Source organism: Prionailurus viverrinus, chromosome A2 (genome assembly GCF_022837055.1).
Source record: "Prionailurus viverrinus isolate Anna chromosome A2, UM_Priviv_1.0, whole genome shotgun sequence".
Classification (NCBI taxonomy): domain Eukaryota; kingdom Metazoa; phylum Chordata; class Mammalia; order Carnivora; family Felidae; genus Prionailurus; species Prionailurus viverrinus.
In genome coordinates this window covers 54,708,445-54,733,489 of record NC_062562.1, presented here as the reverse complement: position 1 = coordinate 54,733,489, position 25,045 = coordinate 54,708,445, and the positions used below count along the sequence as shown (strand labels likewise).

Here is a 25,045-nt window from a genome sequence, read left to right as displayed (position 1 = left end):
TAGCGTTTGGGCAGCAATGACATGTTCTGAGGGGGGCAGGTGAGTGATGAAGCTTGAGAGGTGACAGTAGCTTTGCATGTCAGGCTAAGAGGTAGGGCTTTATCCTGGGAGCAGTGGGGACCGTGGTGCTGAAGCAGTAAGACAGGAGACAAGGAGCTGGGAAGGAAGCCTGAGCTCTACCCAGAGGCCTTCTCTTACCCTGGAGCCATGTTCTGGATAAGCCCGGCCCATGCTGGTGTCCCCTTCCCCAGATCTGTGGCCCCATCTGCTGCCTGAGACAGGCCCTCAGTCCTCCAAGCTTCTGTGCCTGCCAGTCTCCCACCCCGAGGTCCCCTCCTTACCACCAACCCCTCAGAAATTTCTCTAACAATACTGCAGATTCCAGGCTGTGGCAAAAACTGGGGCTCTTTCCAAGAAACCCTTTTCTTAGAATCTCCCTTAACCTTTGGGCTTGGGCCAGCTCCAAGACTACACTGTTTTGTTCTGGACTCTTTTTATTGTTATTCTCTTAAAAATCTGGAGCCAGGATGTCCTGGGGCCCTGGCTCCCCCTTGGGCTGGGCCGGTTTCCTTGTGGGCAGAGGAATGGCTTGGAGGTGGTGTTGGTGGGGGGAGAGGGGTGGCTGGGCAGAAGGCACCAGCCTTCCCTAGACAGAGGAAGCAGGCCAGGGTGTGCCTGGGAGGAAAACATGAAGCCACGAAGCCGGGGTCTGTCTGAGCTGGGATAGCCCTTGGGCCCTTGAGGTGTTCCTGCAGCATCGGACCCATTGTAATTTCTCAGAGGACACAGGGAAGGACCCCAGCGCTCAGCCAGAATGCTGATAGGACCTGTCATTTGTGAAAATCCTGAAATACGGGGTCTGGGGACAGATCTGTGATTGCTACGGTCCTGAGCCCTCCACATGTCCCTTTCCCCCCTCCCCCCCCCCCGTTACCTCTTGCAAACCCAGCCCCTCCCTGGGAATATCCAGAATGTCCCTACTGCCCAGAAACTAACGGGTTAATTGGGGCAGAGCAGACAGTCTTGGATGTTTGTTCCAATTGGTCTCTGCCCACAGCAACCACATATTTCAACCCTGGGGGACACCTTACACTAACTTGTGTCCCTTCAAAGCCTAATTTTAAAATATTGTTCCATCCCAAGTTCAGAGGTTTGATGAGAATGGGTTTTGGCGGGGTGGGGGGGGGGGGTGCGGGGAGGGAAGGAGGGTGTGGAGGTGGGGAGGAGGAGGGTGTGGGTGAGGCCTCTTCCCAAACCTGCACCTCACGGTTGCCTCCAAGCCAGGTGGATAGCCAAAGCGCCGTCCTCTGAAGGCATTTGAGCCACCATCCATCTGTTTGTCACGTGCCCCTCGACCTCCCGTCTGCGCTCCCAGCCATGAGCTTCTCCCTGAGCCACACTTGTAAACTGAGAGCTCCGTCCCGGGGTGACTCCCCTTCTGTTCGCACCTCCCATATACGTGGAGTCCTGGGTGGCTGTCTGGCATTGCTTGCCTCTCGTCCCACCTTCTGGGCTTACAGCTGTATAGAGAGGCAGCATGATGACAGGGAGCCGAGCCTGCTCTCCTGCTGGCCCTCTGTCCCTTACCCTTTCCCTGGGGCCTCCAGGCTGGTTCCCCCAGAACCAGGCGGGGAACCTGGGCAAGGGAAGGACTCACTCGGGGTCAGGAGGGACCTGGAGAAGGCGATCGAAAGTTGCAGCAGGCAGCCATGTGCTCAGCTCTGGCCTGTTGTTACTAGTTGCCAGATCTTGCAAGGTTTTAAGAGCAGATGGAAATTAAATTTAGATTTTTCGAGTGAAATATGGTAGCTCTTGGGGCACCTGAGTAGCTCAGTCAGTTAAGCGTCTGACTTCAGCTCAGGTCATGATCTCGCGGTTTGTGAGTTCAGTCCCTGCATTGGGCTCTGTGCTGACAGCTCGGAGCCTGGAGCCTGCTTCCAATTCTGTGTCTACCTCTCTCTGCCCCTCCCCAGCTGGCACTCTGTCTCTGTTTCTCTCAAAAATAAATAAATGTTTAAAAACATTTTTTTAAAAAAAGAAATGAGATATGGTAGCTTTTAATAAGCAGCTTAAAAATTGTAATATACGTAAGTTGAATGTAAATGTCTAAAGAGAGGATTTTTTATTCACAGCTGCTTCCTATTTAAGTCTTTGAGTAGACACTTGGCAGGGGAAAGCTGGGGGTCAGGAGCCCTGAGTTCCAGTCCCAAATCTGCTGTGGGTCTTCTGGGTGTCCCGGGAAGGCTCTTTCCCTCACTGCTTCTATAATCAGGCAACCAGACAGAAGGATGAAACTCGTCCTGTCCCAAAGTGATGGGACAACTCTCATGAAGTCCAATCTCCGGTCCCTCTCTGAGGACCTCAGACACGAGCAGTGTCTCTGAGCCCCCAGCAGGGAGAACTAGATACCTGCAAGAGAACGGGAGGGCCATGCAAGAAGGCAGGAAATGTAGTTTACAGGTGGCTGAGGAGTTAGAGGTTTCTCCTTGGGGAAGGTAGGAAGCCAGGGGAGGCTCATAACCGTCTTCCTACCTCGGGCATACAAATTGCAGAAATCTGGGGATGGGGATTACAAGGAGGCAGATTTCAGCTTCGTAGGAGAAAGAAGTCGGAGCCAGGCGGTATGAGTCCCCCTGTCCCTGAGGTGTGCAAGCAGGGGTCGGCCAAGGAAACTATTGACAGGAATTCTGCCCTCATTCAGGGCCCAGAGGGACCTTAGAAGAAGCACCTTAGTTCAACTCCTTCATTTGCTAGTGGATGAAATGGGAGGTCCAGAGAGGGGCTTAGTTTGCCAAAGGCCAAATAGCAAACTGGCCGGGCTCGGAGGGGATAGACGGCTGTGGTGAAGAGGGGAACTAGGACGCCTGACTTTCCTCTCTGCTCCCATCCTCTTCCTTCTCCAGAGACTCAAGTACCTGCTGACCCCGAGGGAACCCAACCGCTGGGCCGTGGAGCGCGAGGGAGCTACGCCCTACAGCTCCCGCCTGGCCGTGAACGGCGCTCTCATGAAACCGACCCACATCATAGTAGAGACCATGATGTGAGCTCTCGGGTGCTCGGGCGGACGGGCTGCTTCCCTGCTGTTTACTAACATTAGATTCTCATAGGACCAGGTTTACAGAGCTTTCTATTTGCACTAGGATTGTTTTTTTTAATTGTCACAGAAAATGTTACTCTGTGTGCGTGCGTGCGTGTGTGTGTGTGTGTGGCATCGTGTGTATGTGTTTTTTGTTTTGATTTGGGGATATTTTATACAAAAAAGAAAACCCACCGGCGGATGTCCGGGACGAGGCAGAGTTTTCATATTGAATTAGATGTATTTTATGGGAACTTGGTAAATTTTTCTTTGTATTTTTTTTTTACATATAACTATATATACATTTAGAGATTGTCATACACTTTTACCACTTGAATCGATCTTGCCAGCAACAGATCTCGTTTTCAAAAGCAATTCTTCGGTGCTTGTATAGCTGGCAGAAAGTTCTGCCCCCAAAAACACAGGGTGGAATTTTCCTGGACGGGAGACCCATTTTAAAGGTGTAGTACCTTCCCAGCCTGGTTCAGATAGAAGCATACAGCAGAGGGGAGGCCCCACCAGCCGGCCTGACCCAGAGGGGCTAGAGAAAGGAGGGCCACAGGGAGAGGTTTCATTACACTTGTCTTAGCCAAGAAGAGAGATGCCAAAATAGTGAATCAACGCCTCCAGTCAAGGGACTGACTTACAGCTGACAGGTGAGGCCTTACAGCCAAAGTCTGATTCTCTAGAAACCGTTGCACCAAGAGCAAAATCCCGGCTGTTATTTTGAGATGGAGGGTGGATAGTCAGAAGGACTGTCAGATCGATTGTCAGAACCATTCATCGGAGCGGGGGCAGTAAGAGCTCCCAAGAGGGTGCTGGTGAGGATGGAACCCCGACATTCAGGAGGCCTCGGGAGGCTGCAGTCCCACGGCTTCCCAGCTAGAGTTCGAGGCCGGCATTGCGGGAGCCGCCAGCGGTCTCAGGGCTCCGACTCTCACACGGATGGGTCTGTTGCGTTTTAATGGGGTTCTATCAGGTTCTGGCCGGCCCCCCGCTGACCTCTCTCTCAGCTGCCTGTAGGAGAGAAGCATAATGTATTTGGTGAGGGACGAGGGGTGAGCCAGTGGACCAAAGGGTGTGGGCCCAGGCGTTCAGAGAGAAATGGTGTCAGGGAGGGGTGCTTTTCTTTCCTCAGCAATCCACGCTCAGCTCTGTCCTCGTCTCCCAGGGGCTGGGAAACTCCCGACACGCTCCCGGCTCAGGGCTGCCCCAGCTCCTAGCTGGGAGTGCCAAGAGTGCTTTTGGAGCCTCCCTGGATCTTTGACTTGGGCAAAGTGCTCCCAAACCCTCCTCCCCATTCAGGCAGAAGAGCAGCCCTTGGTGGTGACTCGGGAGATGGTGAAACTCCTCACAACTCCTGCGGTAGCTGGTGTTAGATACATACTATGTGGGGACCGAAGAGAGGAGGTGAGAGGGCATTTTCTAGAAGGGTGGGATTGTTCAGGGGGCTGGCACCCCAGAACTGGCTTACCCAAGAGCCTGTCTTCTCTGAACCAGGAGGGAAGGTACTCCACCTTTAAAATCCCAAGACGGACACGTCTCCACCCCAGCCCCCATTTGGACCTAAACTGTGCCATTTAAACTGTCACTTCCAAGTTCAGAGTCTAAATATGACACATTGTCACGCACAAATTACAGTGACGGCCTCGTGGGGCGTGGAGAGTGGTCCACCTCGGGTTTTCGGAGCAGGGGCTCTCTGAATCCTGGAACCTTCTCCCCAGATTCGGGAGGGGAGGAGCCTCTGGGGTCCGAGGAGCAGAGGCAGTTCTGAACCTCTTCTCTTTGGCAAGCATCCACATTTCACTGTTTCCAAAGCGTATACTCTGCCAAACAATACCCAGTCCTATTCCAAACTGTTAACAATTCTGTGTTCCTGTTTCTCTATGTATTTATGGTTGCCGCTGTGTCTGATTTGATTTTGTCAGGTTTTTTTTCCTAATTTTACCAAGTAGCAATGTGACCTGTTTTCCTTTGTCTCATGGAACTTAGTAAACTAACCACTGTCAACGATTGGGGACAGGTGACACGTGGGGTCGAGGGGGGCCTGGCGTGCTGTGGCTGCCTGGGCATTTTGTGGCCATTTCAGGCTACAATGTCTCCCCTCTGGTGAAAGGCTACAGTATTTTGGGTTGGTAGGCAAATTGCAACATTCTGGAAATGGCCTGGGAAAGGCCTCTCCTCTTATAAAATTCGCAGACCAAATTCTAGACCAAAGACACATGCAGACCAAGTCCCCAGGCCCCGCCTGGAAGGAAGGTCAGCCACTTTCCCCAAGCCCGCTCCTCGACAATCGCCCGGTGCACCTGTCTCCAATTGAACCCTCTTGTCTACTCCCCTCGCCCTTGTGTTTTCGCAGAACTTGGCTCTGTGAGTACAAGGTGTGATGGTGCGTGACTTTTCTATGTCTCCTCATAAAGGAAACCTGTCATTGGAGCTCATGACTCTGGTCCTCCTGTCTCTGGAGAACAGGCAGCCCGCCCACTCTCTGCCTTGGGATGGCTTAGAATTTCCAGTGCCCGCAGATAGCCCAGCAGGCCAGCTCTGGAAGGGAAGCGAGGGAAGTGGTTAAAGAACTTGTTTTAGGATGCAGAAATGGGTAAGGGCCTCAGGATAAATCTCGCCCAGGGAGATGCTTCGCCGGGCCTGGCATGGGCCGTGTCGGTCCCCGCAGTGGGCAGTCTTGCGTGGTCAGTGCCTCCCCGGTCATCGCCCTTATAAAATGGGGAAATGAGACCTGCTGTGAGGAAGAAGCTGGGCACGGCAAGCAGGGACTGGAGCCGGGCTGTCTGGAGTCCGTCTGGCTGCAGGTTCTCCAAAGGGTGTGTGACGAGTGGCGCGTGTAGCTCCCCAGTGTTCTCCCTGAAGACCAAAGACGAGCCTTTATGAAAAAGGAAGCGCTCTGTCCCCCCAGCGTTCAGGGACGAGGAGAGCAGCACCCCCCATCCTCTCACCATCCTCGGGCCAACTGGACCTCAAGCTGTGGCTCCGTGGGACCGACGACTGCCCTCCCTCTGGTAGGAGAGGTGGCACCCGTTCACCCTGGCCCTGCACCCAACAGCCCTCTGTGAGCTAGGAGCTGACCTCCCTATGGCACGTGAGGAAACTGAGGCCCAGTGAAGCCGGTTGGTGTGCAAGAGGCAGAATCCCTTAGGCAGGATTTAGCCTGAGGCCACGAGGGACATTCCCAGGCAGAGAAGTGAGTGGCCTTGGATGATTTCTGGGTGACACGGCCCCCTCTCTGTACCTCTGCTCCCTCATTCTTACCCCAGATCCCAGCGCACCCCTAGAGAAGGTGGCAAAGTCCAAGGGGAGTGAGCCACCCTCAGCCTAGCACAGGGTGATCTTGTGTCATCTGGTGCCACTGCACAGTGGTCCGGGACCCAGCCAGCATCTCCCCAGCACTGCCCCTCTGGTCGGGGAAATGCTCTGGGCAGCCAGGGCTAAAGGCAGACACTGCCTCCCTTCCCCTCCAGCCTCAGACACGGGCCAGGAAGGGACCCAAGAGAAACCCTGAGGTGGCTAGAGGTCCCATCCAGCCCCGAGCCCCAATGTCAGGCAGCCCCAGGCTGGGCTGTCCACGTGAATGCTATAAATAGCCCGGTGCAAAAATCCAACAGGCACAAACCAAACAACATCCCAGATATCAAAACGCAGAGAGGGGTGTGGGCAACCTGGAAGCCAGAGAACAGCATTTCCCTCGCCCCCAACGCCCTGTTAATGCCTGGCCCTCAGACTGCTCTTGTTTTAATCGGAAGCTATGTTTCATTGTTCTCTTGGTGGGTGTCACTACAGACGTGTTCTGACAGTTCCCTGAGGAATCTTGTTATATATTTGGCTTCCAATTGAGATGTTGGCTCCATTTCTTTCTCCCCCCCCCCACCCTTATTTTTTACCCACTTAATTTTCGAATCCCTAGCAACTGTGACTCTGTATTTAGCACAAGAGAAAGCTGAGAACGTGGGTCTTGCCTCCTTCCAGAAATATGTCTGGCTCATCAGGACTTTTTTTTAAAACTTCAAAATATTTTTAAGATATTTTAAACTTTTGTAAAAAAAAAAATCAACCAACGAGAGACTCTTCTGAGGAGGAATTTGTATTTGAATAAGATCCTTGGTGTGTAATTCAGTCTTGCAGTATACAAGCTTTTGTGTATAAATGTTTTATGATATGAATCCCTGTATTTTGCAGGGCTTTTCTTTTCCTCTTTTGCTTTTTAGATAAATATGTATATCGATATTTTAAATTCATCTTTGCTTTTTTTTTAGAGGAGTTTGTAATCACCTTATAACATGAAAATAAACATTTCCTTTTTAAAATCCAACACGTGTTCTGTGTTTTTCTTTTTTAATATTTTTTTTGAGAGTGTGCACATGTGCAAGCAAGTTGGGAGAGAGAGAGAGAGAGAGAGAGAGAGAGAATCCCAAGCAGGTTCCACACTCAGTGCAGAGCCCGACTGGGAGCTCAATCCCAGGACCCGAGAGGATCATGACCTGAGCTGAAGTCAAGAGTCAGACACTTAACTGAGCTTCCCAGGTGCCCTTGGTTCTGTTTTGATGAGGCTGTTTTTCCTCATGTTTGGCAAGCACCTTAACAGTTTACAAAGGGCTTTCAGTTCTGCCCTAGGATGCTCATCAAAGGTGGGTCTTGTAGGAGCCTGAGGGTGGCTCAGTCAGTTAAGCGTCTGACTTCGGCTCAGGTCATGATCTCGAGGTTTGGGAGTTCGAGCCCCGTGTTGGGCTCCGTGCTGACAGCTCAGTGTCAGATTCTGTGTCTCCCTTTCTCTCTGCTCCTGTCCTGCTTGTGTTCTCTCTACCAAAAAAAAAAAAAAAAAAAGGTGGGGGGGGTGGTAATTGTCTATGGAGACACTGAGGCAGAGGCTCACAGAGGGGTACACTTAACTCAGGGGCACAGAGCAAGTCTTTGAAAGAATTGTCCTGGGTCTGCTCCGGGCTGGTTCCCCTGATGCTGGGGACTGAAGCCCACCCGGCATGCACCCCGCCCCACATGGCTGGGACACCTCACATCAGTCTCCTGAGCCTCGGTTTCCCCACCTGGAATAAACTACTGCCCCTTATCAAGGCTTCGGGCTGATTAGAGGTCATGCACCAGTAGTTACTGGCACCCAAACGGGCTTTCTGACCGCCAGGCCTGAGTGGGGGAGGCTACAGGGAGGAGCGTAAGCCCTAGAGGGATGCAAATAAAAATCACGCCACAGACTCTGGGGCCTCAGAAGGCAGAACCCTCAGGACCTCAGAAAGTATTTGGTACAGGAAGTATTTGGTCCTCTGCGTTGGGAATTGTGTGCTCAACTCACTGTTATAGGTGGGGAAACTGAGGCCAGGAGAGGGGTTCAGCTTTGCTGGGATCATAGTGCAGGTCAATTATTTTGGACAGATCAGTGTGTGGGCAAACTTAGGGAAGCCTCCTGGGTCCTTTTCTCCAATTCGCCAGACCAAACATCTCTCAATAACTCATTTTTTTTAATGTATTTTGAGAGAGCAAGTATGTATGAGTGGGGGAGGGGCAGAGAGAGAGAGAACACCCCAGTGCGGGGCTCAATCCCATGGAGCTTGAGATCATGACCAGAGCCAAAACCAAGAGCCACTCAGCTAAACTGAGCCACCCAGGTGCCCCTCAGTAATATAAACTCATTATTTATAGATGATGTTAGAATAAAATGCCACTCCCCCAGCTTTTTCTGATTGTTGGCCTTTCTTTTTTGATATATATATTTTTTATTTTTGAGACAGAGACAGACAGAACGTGAGTGGGGGAGGGGCAGAGAGAGGGGGAGACACAGAATCTGAAGCAGATTCTAGGCTCTGAGCTGTCAGCACAGAGCCCGGCGTGGGCTCAGACCCACAAACTGTGAGATTTTGACCCGAGCCGAAGTCAGATGCCTCACCAACTGAGCCACCCAGGCGTCCCTTGTTGGCCTTTCTGATGGCCTCTGTCCACCTCCCTCCTCCCTGTGTGTTTTGGCCATAACTTGTATTTATATCCTTGTATTCCATCCCTTACTATTTGTGTGACTTAGGGCAAGTTACTTAACCTCTCTGTACATTTCCTCACCTATGACACTGGGCTAACAGAACCACCTCTGAAGGCTGTAGGAGAATCCAGAGAATTCTTGAAAAGCACACAGAAGCGCCTGCACGAAGCCAGTCTGTAGCACAGGGGTACCTCTCTAGGTCTGGCCCTGTCCACACCCTCTTCCCTGTTTCAGAAGGGCCCAGAGTCTATCGCCCGGCACTAGGGAGAACAGAGGTACCCTGTGCCCAATCTGGCCTTTGGCTAAACACACCTCCAGAGATGGGGGCTCACTCCCTCATGCATAGCTGATGGGAAGAAGCTCTTCATCTGCCCCCACAGAGCTGTGGACCCCTAGTGAGGCCTGGCTGTGCCCTCTGGGCCCATCCTGCCCTGGATGCCCAGTGAAGACTCAGGACATCAGTGAGATCCCACCCAGGATAAAGTGGCTCCATGCAGCAGACCCACCACTTACCTCCCTCGGCGGCTTCCTCCTGCAGATAGGATAAAATCCAGTCCAGACCCAAGCCCTCACCATTGGGCCCTGCACCCTCCAACCTGGTCTCCCCACTCTGCTTTTGGGCCTCCTTTCTCTTCCTTGACCCACCAAGCTCATTCCCACCTCAGAGCCTTCGCACTTGTGCCCCCTGCCTGGGACACTGCTTCCCGGTCTCCACAGGGTTGGCTCCTGTCTTTAAGGTCTCCCCACAAATACCTCTTCAGAGAAGTCCTTCCGTGACCCCGGAGCTAAAGCTCTCACCCTCCACTGTGTCCCCATGACTGTTTTGTTTTGTTTTTTCATTCTGATATAATTCTTTACAATGTACTCCCTTGTTCATTGTCTGTTTTCCACTAGAATTATAAGCCCCATGCAGACAGGACCTCCTCCGTCTTGTTCATGTTGTTTTTCCAGGGGTGAAAACAATGCATAGTCCAAGCAGACTTTTTGAATGGATGAATGAATGAATGAAACAGGTAAGATGTCCTAAGATCCAAACAGAAGCTACTGCCAGCCTATGATCAAAAAAATAATAAAAAACAAAAAAAAGAAAGAAAAAGGCAGACACCCCAGTCCAGTTGCATTTAAATAACTTTATTTAAAAAATCATCCCAATGGCACCCCACCCCCAGCTCCCACGTCATTGCAATCCCTGGCAGAACGGATTTACGCGTGGGCCCCAGAGACCCCAGTGGCCTTTGCAATGCAGCCCCTTGGCATGTGCTTCCCGAGAGCTCTAAGAAAACCCCATGTAGAAAAATACTTTACAAGGAATATGCTCTAATCTCAGCCAGAGAAAAATACAGCTTTTGAGGGTGGGAGGGACATGTCACAGGAGCTGTACCCAAAATGCATAGGCAGGCAGGATGCTCACCGGGGACGGGTGTCGGGAAATGTCAAGTCTGGGATCTATGATCCCCATGAGAAGCCAGAAGAAATATTGCATATGAGAAGGCCGGCCACGGCCAGGGGCCACCTGCCGGGCCCGGTTGCATACGTCTGGGGGAAATGGCAGAGGCCTCCAGCCCGAGAAAACGGGAGCACTGGACGGGTCAGAACGCATCTTCCTTCACCTGCAGCCAGATGCAGCTTTCCCAAGCTGACAGGCCCTGGGAGTATGTCCTGTCTAGCCCTGTCACTTGACAGAGGCCCAGAGAGGCTGGGCAACTTGCCTAAGTTCACACAGCTGTGGCTGCCAGTGGCCATGTCTCTGTTGTGTCACCCCCCACACCCCCAAGCTGAGGGCTCTTGGCTTTTCCTCAGTGCCCCTGTGATGGGTGGGCAGTGCCCTTTCACCCTGGGGTGGATGTTCACACAGAAATCCAAGATAGCAGAGGCATTGGACAGTCCAGCCGTGGCATGAAGGGCTCTCCAGGGAAGACAGGAAAGGGCAGGCTATGGGAAACTGGAGGGAGGAGAGGGAAAGCAGGCCCCCAGGGAGAGAGTGGGTGGGGTGCCCAGTGGGCCTGGTTCTGGCCATGACAGGGAGGCCCGCACCTGCTCAGAGACTGTCCACCCCTTGATTGTCCAGAAAGGGCCAGACCAGACCCAGAGGGGGTCATGGAGCAACCAAGCAGCAACCCAGGGTGAAAAGAACAGGCCTCTCGACTCCCCATCTTGTCCCTTGAGTGGAAGAGTTTCTGGGGGCCTCCCTTGGAGGGAAGCATGGAGGATGCAGATGGGAATGGGTGCCCCGTTTTCCTGAGACCCCCATTAAGAGCAAAGCAAATCCCCAGACCTGACTGAATCCTCCCTGCCCGCCTCCATCCCTGAGGCCCCAGCCCAGACCACCAGGTGAAGGCCGCCCGTGCCCTTCTCAAAATCAAAAGGGTTTCTGGGTCTGTGGAAAACGAGGACAATGATTTTAAGGGATGCTGGTGCTTCCAGATTTCAAGTGGGAATAAACTTCCTTGAATGACCACCTTGGACACTGTCGCCTTTGGGTATGAGAGAAAACGGCCCATCTCTCTCCTGCCTGCCTCTCTATCTCTGTGCCTCCCTCTCCCTGTCTCTCCTCCTTCACTAATTTAGATAGTGAAGAGGAGCTGTGTCATCTAACATGGCATACTTCCATGGTTTTCCCATCTCCACTGGAATGGCAGATGAATGGAAACCCCTGGGTCGTCTGTTCCAAATGACTCCCTCCCGCAGTGTGGGACCTGGCCTGAGAGGGGTGTATTCATATGGATCTGTGCCTGTGCACCCTACAAAAGCAGCAGGAGGGGCTGAGAGCCCAAAGCCACACTGAGCTTGCCCAAAGGGCCCAGCACTGTGGTCTCAAATCACAGAGGCTTCAGACCAGAGATGCCGAAGTAAGAAAACCACTCGCTTTCAGAGTCAGCGGGCTGACGCTTCCTGGGCTTCAGCCATCCCAGCTCAGAGTCTCTCCAGTGGGGATGCCAGTGAGACCCAAACACCAGAATGCTGGAGAAGAGAAGGGGCTAGGCTCCCACACTGAGTGGCATCTGTCTTGGTGGGAAGCGGTCCAGAAAACAAGAAACACCCTAAATGCTCTCCCCCTGTTGGGAAACTACCTGAGCATGTGTGGACCCACTGCCCGGATGCTTCATACCTCAGTCCATGACTGCACTGGGGGTATCCAGCTCCCACTTGCTCACCTCTTGGGATGGGGAGCTCACTCCTCCCTGGCAGCTCCATAGCTCTGCTGGGAGAAATCACTCCCTACATGGAGCTGGGCTCCCCAGCCCCTCTTCTCCCAGCTGAGCAGCCTGTCTCAGCCCCTACTGAGTGGGGCTCCTCTGGGCATCTTGGAGCCCCAACATGGAGAAAGACCTAGACGTCACTCCAGCTGGCACAGGGACATCACTGCCTGGGACTCCAGGCACCACAGAACCGGAGAATAGACACAGAGTCCGGTCCCCGGCTCAGAGCCTGCCAGACGGACAGATGGATAAGTGAGCGGCCACTTCTCCAGCCCAGCTACAAGTCTGGGGGTCAGGGTCTACTCGGGCAGCCCCTGGGGTGTCCAGACCACATGCTGACTTCAGAGCATCCGGGGGCTGCTGGGGCCTGGTGCTCGCGGGGCTCGGCTGCTCTGCGCCAGCGGGTTGCGGCTGATGACCAGTGCCAGGACATCGCCTGCCTCGGCCAGGAGTGGCACCGCCAGGCAGCAGTCGAAGTCCCGCGTGCGAACGTGGTTGACCTGCACAGTATACAGCCAAGGGGACAGAACGGCATTAGCTGAGCCTGGGCTAAAGTAGGTGGGAATCGTGGGACTTCCTGAAGCGTGGGCCCTGCCCCAGCCCAGGTACAGAGTACATCTAGAACACTCCTAGAGAGGAAGTCCTCCTTCATTTAGTTCTCTTTCAATCTTTCTGGTTAGGTTTTATCAAAGAGAAACCCCAAAGGGGGTGCCAGTACCTCCTTCCCACTCCACGAACACCCACTTCTCTCCCTTTTTTTTTTAACATAAAAGAGCAGACCACACACCCAGCTTCCTGCCTAGAATTTTGTGACATTGCTTTGTTTCTGTTTTATTTTTATTTTAGATTGATCTTTTATGTCAAGCAAAGGGGTGCTGGGTTTTCATTCCTAATTGACACGAAAAGCTTCCTTTCAAAATAAATTTCAGTTGCACTGAAAGGAAACGTATTTAGTAAAAATGTAGCACTGATATAGCCGAAATCACATCATGGGAACAAAGGTAGCTGGGGCTTGGGAAAGGCGGTGCAGGGTGGCTGGGCCAGGCCTGTCCCAGAGCTTTCGATCTGCTCGCCCACATTTCCCAGGCTCCCTTGCAGTTAGCAAGGTCACATCACTAGTTCCGGAAGGCCAATAGGCTGTGAAGGGGAGTAGCAGGTGTTCTGGGTGAAGGCAGGAAAAAACCCATGTGTGATGTTCCAGTCGCTTCTCGTAAGTCACGTCATCTAAGGTATTTACAAGAGGGTACAGCCCCCATCAGCCTGGGTGGATTAAGCCTATGCCAGCCCACTGTGGACAGGTATACGTTCATGTGCATTAAGCTACTGAGATTTGGGGTTGTTACTGCAACACAACTGAACCTAACCTGACTAGAGGACTGGGCCTGTCATTCCCTTTGCTCTATGAGAAAGCTGGGGCTCAGAGAGGGGAGGCGACCTGCCTGAGGCCTTTCAGCCAGGGTAGAAACAGGGTTCTTTCTCCACCATGAGGCAAGAAAGGTCACGCTATCCATGGTGCCCCCGGCCCAGCATTACCTGAAGGACCCTGTCGAAGGGCCGGAGGCCCCCACGTTGGGCTGGCCCATCAGGGCGCACAGTGTGGACATAGACTCCCTTCTCCAGGAGGCCATCGGAGACGCTAAAACCGAAGTCATTCCGCAAAGGGTCCTTGTGCAGTGTCACCTGGGAGCGGAAGGAGGAGGAGGTCCCTGGAGCTTTGACCTTTGTCCCCTGCCCCTCACAGCAGCCCTTGGTGCGGGACACACACTTAGCCTGCCGCCTAGCTGTGCTCCCCACACTTCACTGCGTTTGTCCCACAGCGCCCCCTTGCGTTCTGCATGGCAGCACATCCTCCGGTTCCCAGCACCAGTCACAAAGGGGAAGTTAGGGATAGGGTACCTTCTCAGTTCTTTTTCAATCCTCTCCCTTCCACCCAGAAGAAAGTCTCCGTGGGGTACCAACGGGTTGTCACCCTTCTAACACTTGCTCCTCTCCCAATTTACCAAGAGGCTCTGAGCCTTCTGAGGACTACCAGCTGAGAGGTTTCTTCTCTGTTTTTCTATATAGTAACCTACAGATGGCAAGGGAGGCTGGCTTCTCCTTTAAGGAAGTGATATATATAGATACACACATACAACTACATATACATGTATTCTATATAAATGCCTTTAGATCTTACACACACACTAACTTAAGTGGGAAAAAAGTGAGTCTACTTAAAGAAATGTATTAATAGCAGCCTGGTGTGTATCATTGGGGGTGGGGGTGTGTATCACCCAAATGATGAGAATTTTGGAAAACTCAGTCTAATACCAAATCGTGTTTGGTGGTGGAGAATGAAGCCCAGAGAGGGGTGCAGCCCCTCGGGAGCCCCTGGTGAGTCCTCGCGGCCCCGGGACACCCATCCAGGCTTCCCGTGCCCAGCCCCGGTGCCCACCTTGTGCATCTCTAAGGGTGTCGGCACAAGCAGCTCCTGTGTCTCTTCAGGGGACGCTCGTACCTCCTGGCTCCTCCGCCAGGGCCGGTGGCCAGGCCTGCCCTCAAGGGCCACGCTCTGCACCGTGCCCGTCATGATGGATGCCTGAGGACACACAGAGCTTCATTCAGATGCTTGTTGGCTCGCCGTCTGCAGTCAGCATCTATGGACACCTGCTATGTGCCAGCCTTCAAGGTCACAACAGTGAACAGCATAGTCTTGGTCCCTGGCCTCCTGTGGCTCAGTCTGAGTGTGGGCAGGGGTGAGGTGGGGGAGGTCCTCGATCACACCAGCAATTAGCATACTAATTGTTGGCACCGAATGGCACTTACTCTGTGCCGAGCTCAAGTCTAAGGACTGTCCCCACAGAATTCATTTTGCTCTCTACAATCCTATGAAACAAGCAAACACCATTCTACCATTCCTTTGGTCCATTTTATAGGTGAGGAAGCAGAGGCTAAGAGAAATTAAGATCTGAACTCAGAGTCTGCCTTCAAAGTCAAAGGTTTTAACCACTCTGCTACCCTGCTATTGGTAAAAATAAGTAAGATAAAATCACTCACAAAACCTAAAAGAGTTTATACCACCTCAAGATTCTCACTAAAAGATCTTAAAGAATGAACTGAGACGGAAAACATGGAATGCGAGAAACAATGGTGAGCACAGAAATTACCAGTAACAGTAAATGAGTATTGACTAAAATCCCACAAAACTAATTTTGAGCAACTTTATAAACAAGTGGGGAGAGGAGTTGGGAGGGAAATGGAAGCATTCTGCAGGGCCTGTCTCATTCAGGAGGAGGACAAAGGCACTGATTAGACTTTGTTAAAAAAAAAAAAAAAGAAAAAAAAAAAAAGGAAAGTGAAGATGGTAAAAAAATTCAAGGCAAAGTCCACCGGGCCTGGTCTTTTCAAAAAGTCAGCAACATGGTCTATCCATGGGACGGAATATTATGTGGCCATAAAAAGCATGAAGTATTGATATGTTCTACAACATTAAGCTAAATGAAAAAAGGCCACATACCGCATGACTACATTTATAAGAACTATCCAGAACAGCGGTTGAGAGATGTGGGACTCCTTTTTGGGATGTTAGAAATGTTCTGGTCATGTATGCACAACATTGTGAATACACTATAAAAGCCCTTGAATTACTAGTGATTATCCTTAATTCATTCTTTTTACTTTTAATATTTAATTTACATTTGAACGGTTTGTAAATTTTTTTTTAAATTTTTAATGTTTATTTATTTTTGAGAGAGAGAGAGAGAGAGAGAGAGAGAGAGTGAGCAGGGGAGGGGCAGAGAAAGGAAGACACAGAATCCGAAACAGGCTCCAGGCTCTGAGCTGTGAGCACAGAGCCCGACGCAGGTGCAAACTCACAAACCACAAGATTATGACCTGAGCTGAAGTTGGACGCTTAACCAGCTGAGCCACCCAGGGGCCCCATAACATTATGTAAATCTTATGTTATGTGAATTTTATCTTGATAAACAAAAATTTTATGTCAGCATCGTTCAAAAGGCACTGGACTAAAATTAAGAGAGACTGAAAAGGCATAAAAACCAAGTGCCAAGCATGGATTAGGGACTAGTTTAGCCAGACCAGACCTAAAGGGAAATTTGGGGTCAACTGTGAAAACCTATGACCTTGCTATTAGAAGAGATGAAAATATATTAGGAGATTATTTCCATATATGGAAAAACAGAGTAGCTGACTGAAAAAGCATATAAAAGAGCATGTACATCATGGTTTTGTTATCCTAAAAATACATACACACTCACTTAAGCAGTAACAGTGGTAATCTATGTGTGATGAGACTGTTTTGTTCTTATGTTTTACTCTGCTTATTTCATTTTTTATTTTACTTTGTTTATCTAATTTTGCACCATCCACTTGTTTGGTTTCTGTAATAATAAAAAAATTAAATGTAAAAATTCAATATTAAAAGTAAAACAGGGGGATGCCTGGGTGGCTCCGTCAGTTAAGTGTCCGACTTTGGCTCAGGTCATGATCTCATGGTTCATGGGTTCAAGCCCCGCGTCGGGCTCTGTGCTGACAGCTCAGTGCCTAGAGCCTGCTTCAGATTCTGTGCGTCCTTCTCTCTCTGCCCCTCCCCCACTCACGCTCTGTCTCTCTCTCTCTCTCAAAAATCAATAAACGTTAAAAAAATTAAAAATAAATAAAAAGTAAAACAGGGGCACCTAGGTGGCTCAGTAGGTTGAGCATCCAACTCTTGCTCTTGTCATGATCCCAGGGTCATGGGATCAAGTCCCTCATCAGGATCTATGCTGAGCATGGAACCTGCTTAAGAGTCTCTCTCTCTCTCTCTCTCTCTCTCTCTCTCTCTCTCTCTCTGCCTCTCTCTCTCTCCCCCCTTCCTCTGCCCATCTCCCCTGCTCACACTCACTTTCTCTCTAAAATAAAAAAAAGGTAAAACGAATTAAGGATAATAACTAAAAGAATAAAAATTATAAAAAATATCCTTTTTCATGATGGAAAGAGTGCAGGAGTAGGAGATTTATCAATACAAGAAAAGTTAAGATAGTAGATCAGACGTATTGAGAAAGTAGGATACATAGAAAGTATAAATTCTTTGCTAGAAATAACTTTATATTAGTAATCACAAAAAGAATAAATGAACTAAACTTGCCTTAAAAGAAGACCCTTGGCTTGGGGGGACAATCAGCTATATATAGCATACAACAGATACACTTAAAATGAGAAATGTACAACTTAGTAACATAGTAAGTTTGAAAATAAAGAAATTGGAAAAAAGACAGGAAACATTACTAAAATAAAGCTGGTGGAGCCATATTATTATGGGAAAGATGGAATTTAAAGTGGAAAGCAGATAGGGATAGAGATACTGATTAATAACAAAAAGAAAAATTCACCAAGAAGTTATAGCCATCATGCACTTAATGACAGACAAATTTTGACATAGACAAAAATTGACAGAATGTCAAGAATTTGCCAAATCTCTACTCACAATGGGATTTTATCATACTACTAACAATAACAAAAAACCACACGAAGATAAATAAAGCATATAACATTTCATCAGGATGTAGATTTGAACAAGTTTATGAACAATCTTGATGTGCAGAGAACCCTACACCCAAAAAAGGGAATTCACATTGTTTTGCAGGCATACACGAAACATTTACTAGAATTGATACTAGAAAGAAACCTCTCCACTTCTGTATACGTTAAGGGTCTAACTAAAATTGTACTAGACATTTTTTAAATATTTGGAACTGAATGATCAATTAAAGCACTACAAATCAAAACTTGTGGGATGAAGCCAAAGCAGTACTTATGGGTAAAATCATAGCTTAAGATGCACCATAGTAGAAAACAAGGGAAACTGAAAATTAAGGACCTAAGAAACCAAGAAAAGTATCATTACTGAAACACAAAGAAGTTAAACACAGAAACGAGTAAGATAGGAGACAATGAAACACAAGACAGAATTAACAAAGCCAAAAACTAGTTCTCTGAGGAGCATAGTAAATAGCAAGGCTGATGGAGAAAAAAAAAAAAAAGGCCCTAGTCAACAATATTAGGGCCAAAAGCACAAGTAAAGCAGAGGTTTACATTATCGCTCTCAGAGTATGAAGGAGCTTCTGAAATGACCCAGCTGGATCTTTCCTAGACCTTCTGCGCAGCCTGTTCTGTTGTGGGCAATGTTGACCTCACACAAAGCTGTAGTCACTTCTCAGCTCCCCTGACCCTGATCCCCTGTGCTGTCACTGATGTTGACATCCACGTGCTTCCACAGGGCATGCCCACAACCATGTCCACATACTGCACATGCACACACAGACACCAAAACTGTCCCTGTGCATATCTAACTGTGCACACTCAGACACACCTGCTCTGAAATGCCCACACGCATGCTGCCAATGCACACATGATACCAGACAGGTTCACATGTGCATACACCTCGAACCGCCACACCACAGTGTTCTCAGTCACACTTGTGTATGTGTCCGCACATGTGTGAAGACTCCTTTACATGGCGGGTGCCGGGTGAGTGCATGACACACATGACACGCAGGCAGGATCCCATCAACACGCTTGTCTCCTACGGCATGCCCGTCAGTGTGTCCATGCACAGGTGCCCCCAGGAAGGTCTGCGGGGTGGGTGGCCCTACCTCCAGTTCCCTCAGCAGCTCTGACTGACCACACGACTCCAGGTCTTCGAGGGCTTCCCCGAACATGCGCCAGAAGCCCTCCTCACGGGCAGGGCCAGGGGCTGGGCTGTAACGTAGGAACCAGAGAGCGTCAACTCCTGGTGGACAGATGGGCGGGCAGGCGGGCTGGGGCCTGAGGAGTCTTCGGGGCCCCAGGGCCCGGCGTTGGGCTCAAGGGGCCAGAGGGTGGGCGGGCGGGCGGGCGGGCAGGCAGGCGGGCGTCCTCGGTGGCAGTGCTGGGGCCCCGGGGCAGTGGTTGGTGACACGGAATGGGGGGAAGACGCAGTTAGGGGCGACCAGGACTGTCGGTGGCCAGTTAGAACAGGGGCAGATGAGACGGGGTGGAGAGCGGTGACACAGGACGCCTGGGAAGAGAGACAGACGGACGGACAGACAGACAGATAGACAGAGAGGAGATCCATGGTGTAGCCCCAGAGGACGGCCCCTGGCCCCACCCAGACACATGGCATCATAGCACAGTGACAGGGACAGAGCTGGAGCCAGCAAGGACACAGATGGATGGAGATGGCGTGTCTGTGCTGGGGAAGGGTCTAGGCCACCCCACGGCTTCCGTCACAGGGTGTAGGAGCCCATCATCACTCTAAAATTGAGGCGCGATAGAATAATACCAAGTCACACTTGCACGCTTCATAGTTCACAAAGCCACTTGCCGCCTACAAAGTCCTGGCCACTTATAAAGTATGATTTGCAAAGCACTTTCTTATAAAGGCCCTCCAGCTTTTCTCTCCTAGGGAGACTCAGGGAGGCTGATGCATGATAGTTGCCTCCTGCCCTTCCCATTTTAAAGATGAGAAGACTGAGGCTGAAGGACATTCTCTCCATTCAAATCATTTCTACAAATATTTTGAGCCAGGGCTCCATCCACAGGGCTCACGGCTACGGAGGTAAAGAAGGTGTCGCCCCTGTTCTTAAGGAGCTGGCGGTTCCTTCACAAAGTGTGCAGGAATGCCTCCTGGGTGCCAGGCACTTAGCAGAAGGGACCACAGCCAGGGAACGCATCAGGTGGACACAAGGCGGCCAGTGCCATGAGGAGGCTCACATGCCTTCTGCCTGAAAAAGTCAGGGAAGCTTCCCAGAGGCAGGACCTGGGTTTTCAAGGCACAGTAGGCCTTGGTCAGGAGAGAGTAGGCAGAAGGAAGTGCCTGATTGAAAGCCCAGATGTGGGAGGGGTGGCTAGGGCTCAGTGAGGAACAGCCACAGGGCCTGTTCTCCGCAGGGGCCTCCTCCAGGGGTGACAACGTGCCCTTCAAAGCCAACACTACAAAACCCATCACGTCCACAGCTCAGGGCTGGCACCTGTGACCCGAAGGCCCTTGTAGGGGGGCCGTCAAGGAATCTGGGCTAAGTCAGGAGGGTCGGGTTCAAGTTCTGAGTCTGTTGCCTTTCTTCTGAGAACGAGAGATTAGCAGACTTCAGAAAGGCAAACACCTTCCACACGTTTGCCATGGCAGTGCCCTCTGCTCAGCACAGCCTCATCCCCATCTCAGCCAGGCCGAGGCAGCTCTGACCGACGTTTCCTCTCTCCTGGGAAGCGACCCTCCTCGGGAGCCAGACAAGACTCCTCTGCTGCCCCCCTACGGTGGCACAGGGACCCTCCCCATCCTAGCCAGGAGACCGTGACTGCCTCCTCCCTCATGGCGTTGCCACCACAGACCTAGTTGGTGGCTCCCAGTCCTCCTCCTCCTCCTCCTCCTCCTCAGGGAAGCTCTCGTCTGTGGGGGCTGGGGTGTAGCTTGTCCTCCGGGGCTCCGTGGGTGGGGGGCTGCTTCTCAGCCGGCTGGGTCGCCACTCCTGGGGGGTCACATTCCGAGCTGCCACCTGTGGAGTGTAGGAGCCTGGCAGGTGGAGAGGGGGGTGTCTGAGAGGGTATAGCTCACCCTCCTTTCTGCCCCTTTTCCAGCTGTGCTGGGTGACCGTGGATAGGTCTTTGCCCCGTCTGGACCTGCATGACTACCCAGAGTCCCCTGAGGGCCCGGCCGCCACCCAGAACACTCTGAATCACCCAGCAGAAGAGTTAATGACCACAGCTCCAGGACCCTGTCCCGCCTCCATCAAGCTTCGCCCAGTTGCCCCTGCACAGGAAGGACTTTCACTATTTTGACCATTCCTCTCTGCCTGCCTTTGGGAGCTCTGACGACCCTGCCCCAGGAGTAAGCTAAGAGATACTAATCAAGTACTTGAGATGGGGAAGCTGAGACCCCAGGGAAGGCAGATATACAGACAATGAGGACAGGGGCTGGGAGCCACCTGAGGGCACTTAGAAGCCTCACTCCACTAGTTCTCTGAGCTTGGCCTTGGGGAGCCCCTGTGGCTCTGTGTTGCAGAGGCCAGAAGGCCAGCTGCTGCAGTCAAATGCCCCCAACCTCCAAAGCTACCTATGGGTCTCAACACGCATGGGCAGGGGAGCTCGTGTCCTAAGAGGGTGGCCTGGAGGTGTCCACTTTAAGGCTGGGTCTTGCAGGATGAGGTGGGAAGGGGTTTTTTTGCCCAGGACTCCACGGATGCAATAAACATTGATTGGGCACCTGCCGTGTGCAGGGCACTGGGCTGGGAATGACAAAGACAGAAGTATGGCCAGCTTGGTCCCTAACCTCAGAGTGGGGAACTCTGAATAGCCAGCTGAGGTGCTATGGATGCTAATCAAAAGATGTGTTAAGGCCTGGGGTCCATGCTCTGAGCAGTGAGGGGCCCTGGGAATGGCTGATGTGGCCCAGGCGGGTCTGCCTCCAGGAAGCGTCCCTGAAGGAAGGAGCTGGGAGAGGAGGAGGAAGGATTAGGCAGAAGGAGCAGCCCCTACAAAGGCCTGGCAGCTGGGGCGGCCCAGAGAGAGCATGTTGCTTATAGGCGATGAAGTGTTACCTGGGCCCCCAAACCCCCCCTCTGTGGCCGAGCTGTCCCAGGACTCCACGGCGCTGTCCACGCTGGGCACGGCAGGGGAGAACCGGGCTGCCAGCAAGCCCCCTTTGAGTGCCTCTGGAGGGTCCTCATCTGCATCGCTGGCCTCACTGAGGCTGCCCGACTTGCGGTGTGGGAGGGGGCCTGGGATGGAAAGGGGGTGTCACTGCCACTGGCCTCTGACCTCAGAGACAGAGATGCTCAGTGAGCCTCAGTTTCCCCACTTCAGTCTGGTTTGGGAACTCACAGGCACTGAGCACTCCCCCCGAGCCTGCTGCTGGGCCCCCTGATATGAGGGAGGTGGTGCACCAATGGGCAAACCCATTTCACAGACAGGAAAACGGAGGCTGAGTTCTCTGAGCTGGGCCTCAGGGAGCCCCCATGGCGTTGTGTGTGCACAACATGCCCAAGGTCACAGGGTGAGCAACAGTGGGGCCCGGGTCAGAAGGAAGACCCTGAAGGCTCCTTCCATGGCGGGCAGTGGCCTCGCTTGCCAAGGTACAGGGTACAAATCGGGGGAAACTGAGGAAAGGACAGGTACGGCCCGAAGGCATAACGAGCAGCTGTGAGAGGCAGGAGGCGATGAAGACAGTGGGTGGTTCAGGCCCAGACTCTGCCCCATACAAGCTGTGACCCTTCTGGGTCCCGCCTCCTCAGCTGTCCCAGATGCCTTCCCGCCTCTGTGGGGTTTGGTGGGGATTCCACGAGGCTGGGCACAGAGGGGTTCCCACATGGGCTGAGGGCCCCCAGGTGGTGGGGTGAGGCTCACGGTCTAGCTGCTTCTTGATCTTCAGTGTGACAGTCTCACCAGCCACCTGCAGGAGGTGGATGGCCTCACTCAGAGGCCGGCCCTTGAGGCTGACGCTGTTGATGGCCAGGATGCGATCCCCAACGTGGATAGCGCCAGTCCTGGGGAGGGGGCACAGGACAGAGAACGAGACACGGTCGAGGCTTCAGGGTGGGGGTCTGCCCTCAGGGAACTCAGGAACCCCAAGGCACAAGCCCGATGGACCTCAATCAAACCCAGCTGCAACAGAAGGCAAAGTCTAGAATTTGGGAGGGGAGGGATTATCCTGCCTGACTGTAAAGGCAGGTTCTGGAAGCAGGGTGAAGCATGAGTTCTGAGCACGGTCTGAATCACGCAGAGCAGCTGTCAACTACCACGTGATCTGGAGCCCATAAATGAGAGTGATAAACTTACTTTACCTAATTCTAACTGAAAGATGGATGGGTGGAAGGGATTCATGCTTCTCTCCATGGACAGCCTTTCCCTTTCCCTGGGCCTCAGCTTCCTCACCCAGAGAATGAGCACAGGGTGCCTAGGCGACCTCACAAGGGGATGCAAGGGGCTGGCAAGGCATTGATCCGGTCCAGTGGGTTTCTGCCTGGACACCATTAGAATTACCTGAGGAGCTTTTCTAAACATGCACATGCCTGGCCAATTAAATGGTATCCCTGGGAATCGGGCTGGGGAAGGGGATCCTGAGAGAGAGCAGGGAGAGCAGCTGCAGGTGGGCACCACCCACCAAGCTCCCCAGGAGTCCAGGGGACTGAGTAAGTCAGGGGGGTGCCGGGCTGAGTGAGGGAGGGAGGTCTGTCCAGTTCGGCAGCCGCCTGCGGCTACTGGGCCCCATAGCGTGGCTGCCACAAACTGAGACACCTTGACTTAGGCAAACTACGCACCAGATTCTGAAGACACAATTTAAAAAATAGTGTAAACTATCTCATTAATCATTTGTATATTGATTACGTGTCGAAATAAATACATACGTAAGATTCGTTTTATTTCTCTTTATTTTTCTAATATGGCTACCGGGAAGTTGATAATTAAATGTGTGGCTCGCATTACACTGCAGCTAGACAGCACTAAGCTAAATCAGCCCAGTGAGGGCACGGGGGACTGTCTGTTGTGCTCCCAGCGTCCAGGATGAGCCGCCACATAGTAGGCACCCAGTAAACGTGGGAGTAGATGAACATACTTCAGGTGGGAACCATCCACACTGGCCCCTGGAGTGGGCCAGCAGGGGGCGCCCGGGAGCAAGGACACCAACAGGGAGCCAGGAACCACACTCCTCAGCCCCCCACTGCGGCACCCCGTAACCACGTGGCCCTTCCTGCTTTGTGTCCTCCCCCAGGGGCCCAGCCTGCCCCCTCCAGACCTGCCCAGTCTCTCCCTTTACAGCCAGTTCCTCTCAGTGGCTGGAGAAAGCTGCATCTCGCCCAGACTGGGACCACCCCCTGTGACCCCCATGGGACCCTGTTCTACCTCTGGGCCCCAGATTCACCTGCTCCCCCCAGTCTGGCCAGCCTGGGGCACCCTCTTTCTCACACCTTCCCCAGAGGAGAGGACAGCAGGGGGGCCCATAATGCCTGCAGAAAAGCCCCATGCTGTGCCAGGATTGAAGGCACACAGCAGGTGCTCCAAAAAGGCTCACAATGCTGACTTTCCAGAAATCTCCAGGAATCTCCACGCTGGGAGAGAGAGGAGAGTTGGCATACATTTATCTGGCACCTACTGAAGCTGGAGAGGTCAGCCAGGGAGGGGCTGGTCTACCTCTGTGGAACTGAGGCTCAGAGAGGGAAGGGACAGTCCTGATGTCACCCAGAATGTCAACGTTGGAACCAAGGTCAGAATCCACTTCAGCTGTTCTCAAAGCACAACCCCTGCCCCATGAGGGTCCCTGGACCCACCCCATGCATCCCCCCCAGAACCCTGGCTCACCTCTCAGCCAGACCACGCTTGGTGAGGCCTGAGATGACAATGGGGTCAAAAGGCTCCTCTGTGCCCGAAATGGTGATACCCAGGGGACCCCCGTAACGTTTCAGTTCCACTGTGTAGCTAATGGCACCTGTGGTCTCCTGTTCATCTGCAAAGGTGGCACCTATCAGGGCGGGGTGCAGTGGGGCAGGACCCAGGAGATGGATGCCCCCAGCCCCCAACACCTTGGTGTCCTTACTCACTCCCACTCACACTCACTCATTTGTTAGTTCACCCACTCACTCCTGCCATGACTTTGGATGGCACAACCCGGGGACCCTGATGCCATCTTCTGCCTCCAGAAATGTTTTCTGGCACCCAAACACCATGAACCCAACACTCTAAAATATAAATTTCATGCATGACACAAAATAACAATAATGAGAAGAAGAAACCAGATTTCCAGCTTTCTTTAAAAAAGAAAACTTA

The 25,045-nt window shown here is 52.0% G+C and overlaps 2 protein-coding genes across 5 annotated transcripts in view; one reads left to right on the top strand and one right to left on the bottom strand.

The window, feature by feature from the left end:
• SLC6A6 (solute carrier family 6 member 6) overlaps positions 1-7,400 on the top strand; it is an 88,425-nt gene extending 81,025 nt beyond the window's left edge. For all 3 annotated transcript variants that reach the window (XM_047832134.1, XM_047832144.1, XM_047832154.1), the window contains one exon: positions 2,904-7,400. In XM_047832134.1, coding sequence (XP_047688090.1) covers positions 2,904-3,044 — 141 coding nt within the window. In that variant the 3' untranslated portion in view covers positions 3,045-7,400. The remainder of the gene's footprint in view (positions 1-2,903) is intronic.
• A 2,827-nt stretch (positions 7,401-10,227) lies between these two features.
• The window catches only part of GRIP2 (glutamate receptor interacting protein 2), a 96,384-nt gene continuing 81,566 nt past the window's right edge, over positions 10,228-25,045 (bottom strand). For both annotated transcript variants that reach the window (XM_047850517.1, XM_047850518.1), the window contains 8 exons: positions 24,581-24,725; positions 22,628-22,767; positions 21,823-22,002; positions 20,618-20,798; positions 18,904-19,009; positions 14,706-14,849; positions 13,805-13,951; positions 10,228-12,771 (listed from right to left, as the gene is read on the bottom strand). In XM_047850517.1, coding sequence (XP_047706473.1) covers positions 12,613-12,771; positions 13,805-13,951; positions 14,706-14,849; positions 18,904-19,009; positions 20,618-20,798; positions 21,823-22,002; positions 22,628-22,767; positions 24,581-24,725 — 1,202 coding nt within the window. In that variant the 3' untranslated portion in view covers positions 10,228-12,612. The remainder of the gene's footprint in view (positions 12,772-13,804; positions 13,952-14,705; positions 14,850-18,903; positions 19,010-20,617; positions 20,799-21,822; positions 22,003-22,627; positions 22,768-24,580; positions 24,726-25,045) is intronic.